General features: G+C 43.5%; 1 protein-coding gene across 7 annotated transcripts in view; it reads right to left on the bottom strand.

Moving 5' to 3' along the window:
* The window catches only part of LOC142563869 (eukaryotic translation initiation factor 4E-binding protein Mextli-like), a 96,286-nt gene that overhangs the window by 14,577 nt on the left and 65,573 nt on the right, over positions 1-16,136 (bottom strand). For 6 of the 7 annotated variants that reach the window (XM_075674587.1, XM_075674551.1, XM_075674596.1 and 3 more), the window contains 4 exons: positions 13,252-13,326; positions 9,870-9,945; positions 4,788-4,873; positions 4,533-4,721 (listed from right to left, as the gene is read on the bottom strand). In XM_075674587.1, coding sequence (XP_075530702.1) covers positions 4,533-4,721; positions 4,788-4,873; positions 9,870-9,945; positions 13,252-13,326 — 426 coding nt within the window. The remainder of the gene's footprint in view (positions 1-4,532; positions 4,722-4,787; positions 4,874-9,869; positions 9,946-13,251; positions 13,327-16,136) is intronic. The other variant, XM_075674578.1, reaches the window with a different exon arrangement.

A 16,136-nucleotide genomic window follows, 5' to 3' on the forward strand; every position in this document is an offset into this window, starting at 1 on the left:
GGGGTGCACATCTCTGTAACGAGTGCAGGTCTCCGTCGTCGCCTTCATAAAGTGATCATGCCTTCCGCCTCCCGCATGCTTCACGCCGCTGATGGAGGGACTCCTGCCATTCTTGGGATGTCCACTGCCCGCGTCTGCATTGCTGGTCATCCCACTCCAGTCCAATTTACCATCATTGAGACATGCCCACGTAATCTGATCCTTGGCTTAGATTTTTTGTCCAGCCATTCTGCCCTCATTGATTGTGTGACTGGTGCTCGTCAGCTTGAGCTGCCCCACATTCTCGATATTCCACCCGGCATACCACCATCGTTATGCTCTTGCCATCCCGTTTACTTGCCGTCTCAAGCTGCTACATGTTACTTTGACGTCTTCACATGATATTCCCAATGCCAACTACGTCTTATCTCCGATTATCAGTGTTCTTTTAGGCCACGATGTCGCCCTTGCTCACACTATTTCCACTGATGACAACACAGAGGTCATTCCCTTTCTCAATGTCAGGTGTTGACTAAGGTTATTCCACAAGGCTTGTTGCTGGCCACCATTTCCGCACTTGATCCCTGCAAGATTGCCGCTTTGGATGCAGATGTTTCACAGCCTTCTTGCTCTGTCAACTTCACTCCTTCGTCGCTCGACGACATTAACAAGATGATTGCTCCCAAGCTGATCCAGGCGCAAGCTTGACATCTCTACCGCGTCCTGGCATTCTATCGCGACATCTCTGATTTTGATGGCTGCCCTATAGCCCAAACATCTGTCGTGACTCATCAAATAAACACTAGTGACGCCAACCCTATACACCGGCATCCATATAGCGTATTCCATTACGAATGTCAAGTCATCCAGAACGAGGTTGACAAAATTGTATGTAAAAGAGATCATCAAACCTTTGTCTAGCCCATCGGTTTCCCCTGTCATTTTCATGAAAAAAGAGGATGGCAGCTGGCATTTCTGTGTTGATTATCGGAATTTGAACAAAGTAACTCATAAAGACATCTACCTCTTGCCTCACATTGATGACGCCCTCGACTACCTTTATAGAGTCCAATATTTTTCGACCTTCGGTCTGGCTATTGAAAGATTTCAGTTGATCCTATGCACCACGAAAAAACTGCCTTTATTATGCCAGATGGCCTGTACCAATTTATGGTCATGCCGTTCGGACTGTATAATGCCCCAGAAACTTTCGAACGTATGGTGGATTCTCTGCTTCGGGGACATAATTGGTCCATCTGTTTAAGCTATTTAGACAATGTCATTGTCTGCTCGCCTATGTTTGACAGCCACCTCACCCGTTTATCAGCCGTTCTTGCCGTCTTCCATCGAGCCAATCTTCAGCTGAACTCTGCCAAGTGTCGTTTCGGGCGACGCCAGATGACTATGCTTGGTAACCTGGTCAGTGCTGCCGGTGTTCAACCAGACTCTCAACAAGGTGCAAGCAGTGCAACAATTTCCCGAGCCGTGCTCAGCCAAAGACGCCTGGAGTTTTGTAGGATTACTTTCCTACTTTCATCGCTTTGTCTGGAATTTCACAGACAACGCCTGCATTATTACTGAACTCTTGAAGCAGGTTCCTTTCGTGTGTGGACCTGAACAAGCAGGTTTGTTTTCTGCCCTCCTCCACCTGCTAACTACACCACTAATACTATACTGGCCCATTTCAACCCCTCATCGCCTAAAGAACTTCCCACCGATGCCACTGGTCATGGAATTGGGGCTGTCCTTGGCCAAAAACAGCACGGCAAGGAACATGTCATCGCCTATGCCAGTTGATTTCTTTCATCATTCAAACGGAACTTTTCCATCACTTAATACGAGTGCCTGGCTTTGTTTAGTATGGGCTGTCAGTGAATTTAGACCTTACTTGCTAGGCCAAACGTTTTCTGATTACTGACCATGATGCCCTCTGCTGGATCTCGTCGCTCAAGGATCCGTTCAGAAGTCTCGGCTGCTGGGCACTACAGCTCCAAGAATACTTGTTTATTGTGCACTACAAGCCTGGAAAATTGCACCAAGATGCAGATTGCTTGTCAAGCCACCCTGTCGATGCTCCCGACCTTACTGACCCTGATTCAGACGCCTGCGCACTGTCCATCCTTGCTTCGGATGATATCCCCACTGAGTAGTGACGAGACACATCTTTACGGCTCACCATCAACTGTCTAACCTCTATATCACCAGACCATTCTGTTCGCCTGTTTGAACAACACGACAATGTTCTGTATCATCGTTATCTCAGCTCAGAAGGCCCAGAGCTGCTGCTTGTCCTACCTCGCCATTTACGCTCCAGCGTTCTTCACCAGCTTCACGACGCATCAACTGCCGGTCATGTAGGTGTCTCGCATACTTACGACAGCATCCGGCATTGGTGCTGACGTAAACAAGCTACGACATGAATGCTTGTGAACGCTGCCAGTGCCGCAGGCGCCCTTCAGCACTGCCTGCAGACCTATTGATATACCTGCAGAGTCATTCTTCCACGCCAGCTTTGACCTTCTATAGGCACTTTCCCTACGTCCACCTCAGGAAATAAATGGGTTGCGGTCGCGACAGACTAGGCCACGCGCTTCGCAATCACCAGGGCATTGCCAACAAGCTGTTCTACAGACATCGCTGACTTTCTCCTCTACGACGTAATTCTCCATCATGGTGACCCTCGGCAGCTCCTCACCGACTGCAAGAGGTACTTCCTCTCAAGAGTGGTAAATGACATCCTTCATGCCTGCTCTACTGAACATAAGCTCACCACCGCTTATCATCCACAAACGAATGGATTGACCAAGCGCCTGAACCAAACACTAACTGAGATGCTGGCCATGTATGCTTCACCTGATCACCGTGACTGGGACAGCACACTACTATTTGTTACCTTCGTGTACAATTCGTCACGGCATGACACCGCTGAATATTCACTATTTCATTTGCTGTTTGGCCGATATCCTGCATTGCCATTCGAGACTCTCCTTCCGTTAGCTCCTCACTTGCCTACTGAATAGGCCAGTAGCATCATTGCTCGAGCCCGTGCAGCTTGTCAACTTGTCCACAACCAACCCTGTGCTTCGAATGAATCCCAAAAGTCCAATTTCGACAGCCGACACAGAAGTGAGCACTTTACAATTGGCTCTCTGGTCCTCTTATGGTCACCATGCCACCGCGTTGGCCTATCAGAGAAGCTCCTCTAGCGTCACACAGGGCCCTACAAGGTGCTGCCAGGACGGCACTTGTGCTGCTGGAGGGTGATGTTGCAGAGCGATCTGAACATGGATGAATGCTAGGCTTTGCAGGGCAATGAAGACGAAGATGAGGATGCTTGCACGTGGGCCTTATCAGATATCTTCTATTGCCCTAGCTTTCTTTGTAAATATTCTGGAAATATAGCCTTCACGTACATCTCACCTGCGCCACAATATCATGTGACAGCGCGCTAACCCCTGACTAGATGCGCTTACACAGATGCCAGATGGATATGGATGACGCCAACAGCCAAAAAAAGAGGGGGGGGGGGGGGGGGGGACATTGCGCAATCTTGCTGTGGGCCTTCCGATTTGAGAACTCTTTGCTGCTGGCACCGATGACCGCGCGGAGCGCTACTGAGCAACGTGATGCGCATTCCCCCCTTTTGTCTGCCATGCAGACACCTTGGCCTTAACAAGCTTACGATAACTGACAGAAACCACCTGCCATGAAGATGTAACAACCCTCCTGTTTTCTGCAATAAAACTGGAAAGCAATACTTTCTAAGCAACAGAAGATTGCCATTAAGCACATTATGGCCCACTATTAAACTGAAAACCCCATTGGTATATAAGGCATCTTTGCTATTTCTTGACCTTCAGAGGGAAAAAAGCACTCAATTCTATTTGACAGACATTATATCGCTAAAAAAAATTTTGAGACCTTTGTATACGAACTGAGTTGTTACCAGTGCTGGCATGCTAATTTGTTGTTCCCTGTAATAAGAGTAGAGCATACTATGCACCTTGACTCGTAGATACCCGAGTTACTGACAGCTAGCAAGATTCTTGTTAAGTAATGTGATTAGCAACCCGAGCACGTGCAGCACTGTGTTTCTTGCACAAAATTTGGAAGCATAAACATTTGTGCTAAATTTCCTGATATTCAACTGGATATTCGGCTTTTTGTCTTGATTTCATTAAACATTCGATTCGAAATCTACTTTGTGTTCGCACACCTCGAATGAATGGTAACAAAACTGTACATTATTTGCAAACTATCTGAAAAATATTCCTTATTCGATTCACTTTTAACACGATTTCATTCTATTTGATTTCGTGTTAAAAAATGCTGTTCACATACCCCTAGACATCACTAAAAGCATATTTTAATATGTCAACTATAAAATGACCTTTCCAGAGTAACGTTAAGGCATGTACAATAATAAAAAAAAGGGGGATGAAAAACCACCAAAGCAATGTTCATATTCAGAAGGAAAGGAAGTTATATTCTTAATTATCTCTTCTGAAAAAAGATATCCTGGTTCGTGAAATGTTCTGTGCTTCCATACTTACCTGCTTCACCATTAAGTTTGCCACTTCAGGGTCCAATGAAGGGAAATCTGGTGGCATCTGTGTGGCAAATGGTGAGTGTGACAACTGAAGGAGAGTGTCTCGCGAGTAGCTCTTGCACTTTGACACCACGTCAATTGGTGCATCAGAAACATCTGACGAAGCAGAGGAAGGCACTTGAGGACGGTCAGCCTGAAGACAAACCAATCGCAAACAAAAGTGAAATCACTAGCATAACTATGCACGTGTTCCACCTACCTTGGCAGAAAACTCTGGTGAGCTCCCAGATCGCTTGAACTGCTTTGTCTGCCCAAGCACCTCAGCAACACTCGACGTTCTGGTGACTGCAAACCATGCATGCATAGATTAGCATGCAATATAATATTTGAAATACTTTGTCAATGTATGGCCAAGTTAAACACACATGCTTTTGCTGACTGCTTCATTGCCACTGCTGCGCAGTTCCAGCAAATGTTTTCATTCTCATGTATCAAGATGAGTGAAGTGAAATGCGTAAAATTGGATGCCTTTTTACAGACGTCTGCAGATAAAATTTCTAAATGCAATAAAACCAGCAACTGCTGCCCGAGTCATCAGTGATAATGCACAAAGGAAAAAAAAAAGTTTCTGAACATGCATACAACAGGAAAAGTTATTCAAAATTATAATTTGTGGCAAATACTATACAAATTCTGATGCCCTGCCACTGCTACAAATATTCACCAGCAAAAGTGACAACATATATCGAATATGCCATTTTTATTAATTAGAGATGGGTGCATGTGTGGCTAGGACACCCTGTGCATGTGTGATGCTGATAATGCACATGTAAATGCACATATGCATGCACGCACACACACAGAAACATGGTCTGTAAGTGCATATTGGGAAAATTTATGTCCCCTGCTTCTTTCTAACATGGACGGACAACTGATTTTCAAGCACTCCCATTTTCTTGGCACAATGGAAAGCCTAGTATCTGAAGTATCTATACTTGCAGCCAACGCCTGGAAAGTTAAAAAACATAATTTCTATCAGCAAAATTTCTTCTCTTGCTGTATACAGGTGCAGGCAACAGTGATAAATGATATCAACGGCAAAAGAAACTGAGTAATTTGAAACATGCACAGGTTTGGTGCTAGAATAGCTCTTCTATCAAATGCTGTGATTACGGCCTTAAAAACAAATGCAACAACTTTGTAATAATGTGAAGATGTTATGGACGTTTTTCTGCTTCGCGAAATTCCCTGTGGTAAGAAAATGGGTCCGACCAATGGACGACCGTGAAGCTGCGTGATATCAGCGCAGATTGAGGCATGGCCAACTCCTCATAGGCGGGTCGGCCATGTACCGGTTGGGTGTGCACCACTGCTCGCGACGAGACAAACATTGCTTATAGCTTATAAATTACCGCAGTGGCACGATTCTACTGCGCCACCGATAGTAACGCGCAGTTATGTTACTGCCAAAATATTCCCAAAAATGGTGCTGTTTCTAATGTGCACATCAAAACCCGAGTCGGCATATACCGGTGTGAAACTATTTTATGGAATATGCAAAGACACACAGACAAACATGCAGCTGAACCTTAGCGGCTAGTCACTATCGGAGTTCGACGACACCTCCTTTTCGTTGTTTACCGACCACAGAAGGTCATCTTCAGTCCGATTTAATGCATTAAAAATGCCACACTTCTTAAAGGCTCGAGCAGCCATCGTCTGCAGGAGGGAATTCCACGCATTATGAACCCATCTTGCGATGTCTCCGAGCGTCACTTTCTTCAGACGACCCGTCCGATGGTAGTGTGGCTAGCTAGCTTGCATTGAGCTTTTTTTTTTTTTTCTAGCAAGTATCGGTTTCGTTTTTGATTTCGAGTACAATTAGTTACGCTTGCAAATTTGAACACACCTTTTTTCAAAAAAGATGCATGTTAGATTGTGCAAATAAGGTAAGTTGGAATTAAGTGAGGTGCGAAGTGGATCTTTTCTGACAAGTGACACCCACTCAACCCTTCAGCATGAACGTGAGCTACCAATACAAGTTCAACTTGGAACTAGCCTCTGGCTGCCGCGGTACACTGCGATACAGTTCGTCGCCTATAGCACCACGGAAATCCACCTATCGTCATTTCTTTTGCGAAATTATGACGAAGAGAAAGTTAAGCGATTTCAAGTGCATGCATTTTGTGAGTGTCTGCTTTTGTTTTTCAAGCGCCGTCGGTTACAAAGACAGTCTGCGGGCAAAAGCGTATCACCGCTGCCAGCGAAAGAAACAGCACCATCAACATGTCTTGCATGCAAAATGCTAACTGCTAAAATAAAGTGTCATCGAAATTATGTCTATCACAAAATGTGACAACTACTGCCAAACACTGCGTATGTAGGGGAGCTACAATACAAGGCAAATTCAACTCGGAATCAACATTCTGCTGGTGCACTGCAAACACAGCATTGCTGCCCAAGTGCCACAGATATCAGCCTACATTCTACAGTGATGTCCCAATAATTCAAGATCACTTAATTTGAACTGACAGATAATTTGAACTGCTCTATTGGTTCCAGTAAAGTTCTATCTAGCATTTGAATAGAAAAAAAACTCCCACACATTCTATGTCTACGCTTCTACGCCCATGGACTGCTTTTTGGACAAACCCGAGCCAAAGGCAAAGCTTCAATGTGTCGCTAGCTAATGTAATGCTGCGTGCTGTAAAGACACATAGGGAGCCGAGTTAAGGCGAGAAGGTTAAGCATTGTCAGAAGTAAGCATTTTATGATTGGCAGCGGTTGACATGTCATCTACTGTGGCTTCAAAGCGAGCGGCACCGTCAGCACCGAGTTGATCGAGTCGACTGAAGCGAGTGGCGATGATCCCAGAAACTCTGTCAGCTGGCCTGCAGACCTGCAGACGCCCAGCATGCCATTGCGGTACAGTCGGTGCAGTACAGGGGCCTGGTTTTGTAGTACACGTAGTGTGAAGCATGCGAGGCAGCGACGCTCCACCAATAAATGGCTCCATTTCTTTGTATACAGGCAGCACCACTTTTCAATAAAACTATTTGCAGATTACAAATATAAAAATAAATACACATAATTTACAATTAGGAAATAAATATTTCTGTGAATTTATAAACATAGCACTTGAAATGAACAGAAGCCTGTATATTTGTTTAGAATTGGATGCGGTTTTCAAGTGTTTAATTACAAGTTTCACCAAAAAGTTGCCCCGCGTCATTTTTGCTCGAGTTTAAATGCAGATTTAAAAACATAATTCCTTACTTCAGGGATAAATGTATGTTTGTTCATATCATAATGTGTTTCCATCGGCACAATAATTTCAAGACACATTCCGGGTGGTTGTCAGTCTCTTTATCGTGATGGAATAATTGTGTCATCATAAAGGTCGTGTTAGTCGAGAGGTTAAGCATAAAACTACGAAAACTTATATGGCCTGTTGATGGGCTTTCAAATGGTATTTCTCATTGTTGATAGACACTGAACCAATTAAAATAAGTATCGCGAAGTAATATTAATATTTTTTTTGTTTTTTGTTTACACATACTGCAGGCCAATGTTTTGTCCCAAGCAGAAGGGGTTATAAACCAAATGACAAGCATGTAACGATGTATGACACACATATGACATGACAGTTGTCACACATTGCTTCTAATCAGGGGTGCAGTGTAATAAATCAAGGTTATTTATCTTGTGTGCATTTCACAGTTGCTTAATGCATATACAATATTTTGATCACTCTTTCTCTTTTGGTCACTAAATTGCACTTCCAGGAGTTAACGCACATCATAACCCCTAACAATCAGTTATGTACAACAAGGCTGTATGACCGTTTTATTTGCACCAAATAGTGTATGTTCATACCTTTGCTCTTTATGAAATTTCTGCAGTAAATTTCAACAAAATTCAATTCATGTGGTGGAAAAATAAAAGCTTAAAGCGAAGCTTTTTAAGCAACATCAATTTGTATAAGTACAAAATGTTCAAATGCAATAATGCAGCAAGAATGCAAACAGGATGCCTCTCGTGGAAGCAGCAGCAAGCCCCTGCAACTTCATACAGTTTGACACAGCTTCTAACTTCGGACCTAAAAAATTGTTTCACCATTTCTTCTGACATACCAAAAAAGGGCCACAGCTAAAATCAGCTGCCAATGAAATTGTAAATATAAGAACTATAAATGCATTTGCCTATGGCTACAGCCTTCCCAAACTTGAGTAACTGCACATCCTGCAGGGCTCACAGGGGCCAAACCATTTTCCCTCCACCCTACAAGAGGGTGCACCACTAAACCTCTTACCAATCATCATCTTGCTTCATTTCATGCATTTCTTTAAGGGCTTAGAAAAACGAAACAAGTTTAGTGGCTTCGATTTCATTACTTCAATTACTGCAAATAGCAGTCTGAAACTCCCGGTAACAACGAAGGTTATACAAGCTGAGCCACCTGTCTGCATGTGAAAATCACTCAGACCCACTGAGATAGCTTAGTGGCTATGGCGTTGTACTGCTCAACTAGAGGTCGCGGCTGCAATCCCAACAGTAGTGGTCACATTTAGACGGAGGCAAAATGCAAAAATGTTTCTGTACTTTAAGATGCACATTAAAGAACCCCCAGTGGTCAAAATTAGTCAGGAATCTGGAGTGCCAGACCACAGCATACCTCCGTCAGATTGTGGTTTAAGTAGGTAAGACACTAGAATTTAACGAAAACCACTCAACTTCCCAAGCTGCAGAAACTCCCTGCAATTTTTAAGGTCCTCCAGATGGGCACATTCAGCTTATATCCTAGCTCATAACTGCTACTTTTTTTTTCTAGTTTCTGTGAGTGCACCACATTCGGTCAGTTATGAAAGCACTCTCTGCTCTTGGACTGCTCCTTGCTGTCCTGAATGACAGTGCAAGGGCAGTTTTCCTCTTCCAGACACTGCAAATCATTCTGCACAGCACAACTTTTGTATTACGAACCTTGGTGTGGAGGCTCAGGCGGCGATAGTTATAAATGAACAAGTGAAGAGAGAATTTCAGTTCATTTCCTAGTTTTCAAAAGTGCTGCATGCAGTAAACTTCAACTTGGATTAATAATTGTACTTTGTGTTACTGTCTTCGGCGCATAGTGTTCTGTCATGCAATACAGTACAGATCAATGGTCAGCACAATGGCACATGTGCATCTAACAATTGTAGCTGATCTGGATCCACTACGGAGCCTGTGCTCAATAGCTAGATGCAGAATGCAGAACAAACAGAGACTTTCAGCTCATAACGGCTATTTTCAGTAAAACTTGCGAGCACCTGTTCCCCAAAGTTCCCGCTCCACTGAGACATACCGATTTGAGCAGGCAAGTTCTTCAATATGCTGCCAGACCGAGAAATGTGCTTCGGAGACAGGCTGGCTTCCTTATCCTGGACAAAAAATTCAAAGAAGTGCATATCTCAATACAAAAATGTGCAGTCATTTTTTTAGTAATCGCATACTTTCAGAAAATACAAGCAAATATTTATAGCCATGACAGGATCAAGAATATATAGACTTTTTTTCTTGGCCAGAATATGCATGCAGTAACTGACTTTCAAGTCCAGTACTCCACAAATGACAGCAAATGGCCAAACTGTCGTACAACAGAAGCATTTCCCAAATAATTGACTTTATTTGGAAAGTGATTCAGTGATAAGTAAAGGTGGACTAAATGTCGCAAGTAAACACATACACGGGGAAGAAGGGACAAGACAAGCCACCTTCTTCCTTGTGAAGGTATTTTCTTGTGCTGTTTAGCCACAATGAATTCGTACTGACTAGCCTGACTTCCATGCTGTCTCCCAGAATTTTTGCTCCGGAGAACGTGTGAAACTCTCATGTATGTGCAAAAGGCTGAACTTGAGCGACTTGAAGAAGTCCATGAAGAAAGGTAGTGGTCTCTGCCCCGAAGTGTTCTTTAACGCTAAAACTCAGAGTAGGCTGCCCTCTGAGAGCTATCGTTTCTGAATGTGCTACTTGACAGATATACCTCCATCTGTTTTTCAAAACAGCGCGGTGCATGCTAACAACTGATGATCCTTTCCTACTTCACAAGTTGCATGCGGTGTCGGAGTTCTTCAAAGATTACAATGAAGAAAAAGGCCTAGCTGTTTTCAATCGACATCAATGACCTACTAGCCCTTGCCAGACACTCAGCTCTGCATTATTGTTAGGAAAGCCATTGACAACAAAGAAGCTTGTATTTCCAGAACTTCTTTGGTCCCAGTAATGAAAGTTTCCTAGACCTAATGAAGTTCTATATGCAGTTCACTATCAACACCTTTAATGAAAAATTTCTCATTGCAAAATGAAGGGTCTGTATTGGCAAGCCTGAATCGATGCCTAAACACTGAACTGCAGGGTTCCGGCATGCACAAAGCTTTTGGGTAAATAGAAGACTTCTTTGTTTTCAAACAATGTGATGCTGATCCAGTACCTCAGATGGCAGCCATTCAAGAAATCTTTGACAAATTATTTTCAGATTCACCCACACCCCTGAACTTGCCAAAGATCACCAATTACGTTTGCTCCACAACAACTTGAAGGGACACTCCTCGATGAGAATTTTTGCCAGCATTATGCGCCCTGCATAGCAAAGGGCCTGCTCCCTTTCACCTCCGCCTACTCAAAACTTGTCAAGCGTGCCAATGCCATTGCTGTGCTCAAGAATGCTCTCAAATGGTCCTGCCATTGCAAGGGAAGATTAAGCTTAAATGCTCAAGTAGAAAGACTGTGAAATGCAAGTTGTCCAGAAAATGTATTTCAAGGCCGAACAGAAAAGCTTCTCAATGAACTTCGCTAGGAATAAAGCCCCTCCATCCACATGTCAACGCCGCTTTTGCTAATTAGTGCCAACCTTTGTTGTGCGCTGCTGTTCCCTGATTCGTCGCTCATACCAGTTCCGCTTCCACAGTTTCCGCTTCTGGGGTTTCCGTTTCCGGTTGTTCTGCTTCCGGAATTTCCGGTTCCTGAATTTTCACTTGTTGTATGCTCGCACCTCTATGCAGAAGTTACGTCGCTTCCGCCTAAATGAGAAGCTGTAACTACGCGAGTTCCGCTTGACGGCAGAAGCTGAGGGGGTGAGCGAGGAAGGAGCGTGGAGGAGGAGGGTACTAGGTTGGCGGTACTTAACCTGGTCAGCGAAAACGTGTATGGAGGGGCTTTAGCTAGGAAAACAGCAACAAGCAGCAAATTGAAGAAAAGGTCTCCAACGAACGTCATTCCGTACATTCACAGCATTTTATGTAAGAGCAAGGAAGTTGCCCGAAGAGTGGGCATTAAAGTTGTATTCTCAGCCCACAACAAGCAGAGTCAATGTGTAGATGCGTAAACACTGAGGTGCCCAAGAAGGCTATGTTTACCACTAGGCACACAAAGCCCACCGTGAAGTGTATTGTCAACATCGTCTATTAAGTTCTGCTCTCCTGTTAAAGAGACTTGCATTGGACAGATGTGTTGTTTTCTCAACCAGTGGCTCAGCGAGCATGCCGTAAAGCTGTCGCCAAAAACAAGGCAGCAACATGGCCTTTTCACTGCAGCGCTCGTGGTTGTACTGCAGGCTTCAAAAAGTGCAAGGTGGTAAGCTGGTATTGTACCACATATGCAGCACACATGTGTATGTGATTAACAAAAGAGGTGATGCACATGTGAACACTTCATCTTTAGCTCTGACTAAAAAATAAATTTGTTACATTGACAGATAAAAAATCTGCGCATGGGACTCTGCATATGTTTTATCATGTGACAATGTTTCTTGCAGTCATGTGTTGGTTGTTTTTCATATTGCTGTATTCACAATAAACCCTGGATGTTGCTAGTGATCACTTTGTAATTTGCGTTTCTTCTCTACTGTTGTCATCATTGTACGCACTGTTTTTACCCTCAAAAGCCACTGAACCAACTAGTCGAGCATTGCACACTGCTATTCTTAGTACTTTGCTGCAAAAATTTTCGTACCTAATGTGGCTCAACCTTGGACTCATTTTGCATGCTCAGGAACAGAACACACAGACTGCAAGTATTTAGGTTTCATTGTAATTTGCAGCAATTTCGGTCATGTTAATTTTTAGGAAACCAATCATGAATTTTCTCAATAACTACAGTCCCAGGTTAAAAATTATTTAAATAATAGAGCTAAAAGAAAAAAAAAATTAAGCTTACATGCAATTATTTGTTCATAAAAAGCGATATAGGTTATTTTATAACATTATCCTAGGCATGAAGCCCTGACCTTACACAAGAGACCCAACTTTTTCCCACTTCCAGGGGTATATAAAAATGACCATACAAGATATTCATAATTTAATATCATATACGAAAATAGGAGAATAAACTCTATATTGTTAATATATAATATAATATATATTTATATTATAATATATAGTATAGCTAAGCATTAATAATATAGTTAGTGATATGATTAATTAAAATGCATCTCTGAGGCGCATCTTCCCTTAAAGCTTGTTGCACATATCTTGAGACACTTCTGATAGTGGCCTGTCAATGCTACGATAGCTGTTTTTACAGTAGTGTAGTTTTTGCAAACCCAAGGTAACCCACCATTTGAAATAATACTGAGTACAATGACACATCACAATCATACTGAAATGATGTGCATTCATGTTCTGAATGGTCATTAATGAATTTTAAAGTATATATTCATGAGCGTGGAACACACACAGTGGTTTTCATACCAATAGAATGGCGAACCGGGCAATGTCATCACATGGATCAGCACTGCACTCAGTCATTCGTTTTTCTCCGCTTGCCTGCAATGTTCACACACAAAACTGTGTCAGGCAACGCTTCTTGTCTTTGTTGGTTACAAAGGCTGCAAGTGCATGCATGCAATGCCTGTAAACTTTGTTAAATTGAATCTGTAGAAGAAAATTAATTCACTAAATCACAGAAGTGCAAGGTTCTCATGAAACATCAAGAAATTAAAAATGAAATATCATTACATTGGAAATCTCATTAAATGAATGTTAGCCATATAAAAACTTAGCTGAGTACATAGTAAATCCTGAGGAACTGCACAAAGAGTGTATCTGGTGAACCTGATCTTAGACAGCACATCGCTGCATGGACTGCTTTGAAAGCCAATATCCTAATGAACTGTATTTCACTTGGGACAGGCAAGCACTAACATTCTAGCAAGGTGAGCTACATGAAAAACCCAACTTCTGACACTGAAAATTATTTGCACATTGCTGCACATGCTCAATGCATTGCCACATAATACTTCACTAACTACCACTGTCATTGCTTTGCCTTGAGAGCAAAATAATTTTTTTTCTTTTCTTGTTTTTATTGTTCCACTCACTCCTAAGTGCACCTTGCACATCACTCAGTCACAACTCTGGTAAGGTAAGAGAGAAAAATGCAGAAATGACGAACCAAATCATCCCCATATTGAATTAATGGAACTATATGAACATTTCATCGATTTAAAATAGGAGACATTTCAGCAACAACTGTCTCAGATTACTAATAATAACAGATTTGTGATAAAATGATTTTTATTGGCACATACTATCAAATTATCTGCCATAGCTGACACAGGAAATTGTGACAATTGCCGACACATTTTGTGTCTAGCTTCACAGAGTTCTTTTTTGCCATATAGTCAATAGCTAGCTTGCATGTGCACCTTGCTGCAGTTTGTTTAGTAACCTTAACACATGATACAGTTGACTCCGGTTAATTTAACCTCGGTTAATTCAACTTTTCACTTAACTGAAATGCACTGGAATGTCCCTGTGAGAAACCACACATTCCTATGGATGGAAAACTCGTTTCGTTCGAACTTGAAAGCAAACCACTTCGGTTGATTCAGCCCCCACTGGTGACCTCTCATGCATGCAGTGGTTACTAAAAGCTTGAAAACACAAGAAATTCCACAGATGATGCTACTGCTTCCCTAGGAGTGACGCTGTTCTAACTAAATTTATTTTTATCCCTTAATGGACAATGCCCCTTTCCACCCATGAAGTCATCCGTTGCCGCTTGCTTTGCCTCATGCCACCCTTTGCCTCATGCTGAATGAGTTGCACTTCAAGGACAAGAAATGAAAAAGACATTAAAACTACTGAAGTCAAGGATTTGATGAAAACTCATCTAGTCGGGATTGCCTTGTTCACAATATGGACTGCGAACAAGGCACCCTTACTGGAGCCAAAACGTCTTATGGGCGTCTTGCGCTGGAGTTTGAGGTATAGTAGCGGCGCCTGGTGGCGACGCGCGAAACGTTATCTGGGTAGTACCGACTTGGTTAGTATTGAGCCCTGGCTGTGGCGAAGCACGTTTCTAGCCCGAGTTTTGCGCCCGAGTTTTGCGTCAATTCGCACTTTTTTCTGCCCTGTTGCAAGTGCGAAAAGGCTCGTCACTTCTCACAGACCACGCTGCGAGCTAGCCGCAGCCTATAGTTTAACGAAAACGGACTCTCCGTGAGACATAATGCTCGAAGCAGAAGGAATCAGCGACGCCGATCTGGAGAGACCTAGCTCAGCCTCGAAAAAGTGTCCCCGTCGTTACTTCTGCGTCGTGGGCTACCATGAACAAGGCCTGAATCCCAACATCAGATTCTACCATTTTCCTTCTAGGCTTCACGAAGCGGAGCGTCGGGCGTGCTGGATAGCTGCAGTTCGTCGTGCTGGATAAGGGAAACTTCGTACCATGCTGGCTGCTTCGCCTGTCTCGAAGCTTGCTTGATTATCTGCGTTCTAAAATTAGGTCTTTTGCACCTACAGGTACGGCAGACCAACATAGCAGCAGGCATGGCTGGTGATTCACGATTTGAGACCCGGCCACAGCGACAATTAACAATTCGACTGGTGCAAGCCAGTGAAGTGACCAGCTGCGTACAAATGACCACAAATGGTCAGGCTGATTCGGTGACAATTCACTACGTACCCCACTACGAGCAGCACAGGTTAGAGAATGAAATGCGCTCATCCTTGACCTCAAGCCAGCACGTTGAGGCCGCACAGCAAGGTAGTATTGATTGCAGCACATCGATGTTCGAGCGCTGTCATTAAAATCTACATCAAGCGAGCAGCGCACGAGCTCGCGCTGCAGCGCAATTCGCACGTACGTTACTGCGAGCTCATATGCATTGCATCAGTTATTTATCAGTTGCTAATGGGACAGATGGCCGCTACTACAGTGCAGGCATAACTACTTGTCTAGCGGCATGCAGTCAACAAAGATTTCAGGAGGCCCGCCATTTCGCGGCATGCTGAAAGACCGCTGCAGTCGCGGCGCGTACCGTCGTGCGCTCGAGGAGTTCCGTGCACATGATGTCTGCTTATCGCTGCTGTGAATTACTTTATAGCAAGCATTTCCTCGCGTTTGTGCACCTGAATCTAGCAGCGTGCAAACGTTATCTGAAGTTCAACTTCGTACGCGACTCGTTTCACTTGCGATTGACACCGGGCTAAAACTTTGCCGTTTATTTCTTGAACGGCGTACACGTATCCGGCATTACATAATTTATTGCCTTTACGCAGCGTGCCACCCCTGAAAAAATATTCGGCGCCCGATATTCGCTGCAAGCCGTGGTACAACAAAACCGATAGTG

Source organism: Dermacentor variabilis, chromosome 1 (assembly GCF_050947875.1).
Source record: "Dermacentor variabilis isolate Ectoservices chromosome 1, ASM5094787v1, whole genome shotgun sequence".
In the NCBI taxonomy this organism is placed as follows: domain Eukaryota; kingdom Metazoa; phylum Arthropoda; class Arachnida; order Ixodida; family Ixodidae; genus Dermacentor; species Dermacentor variabilis.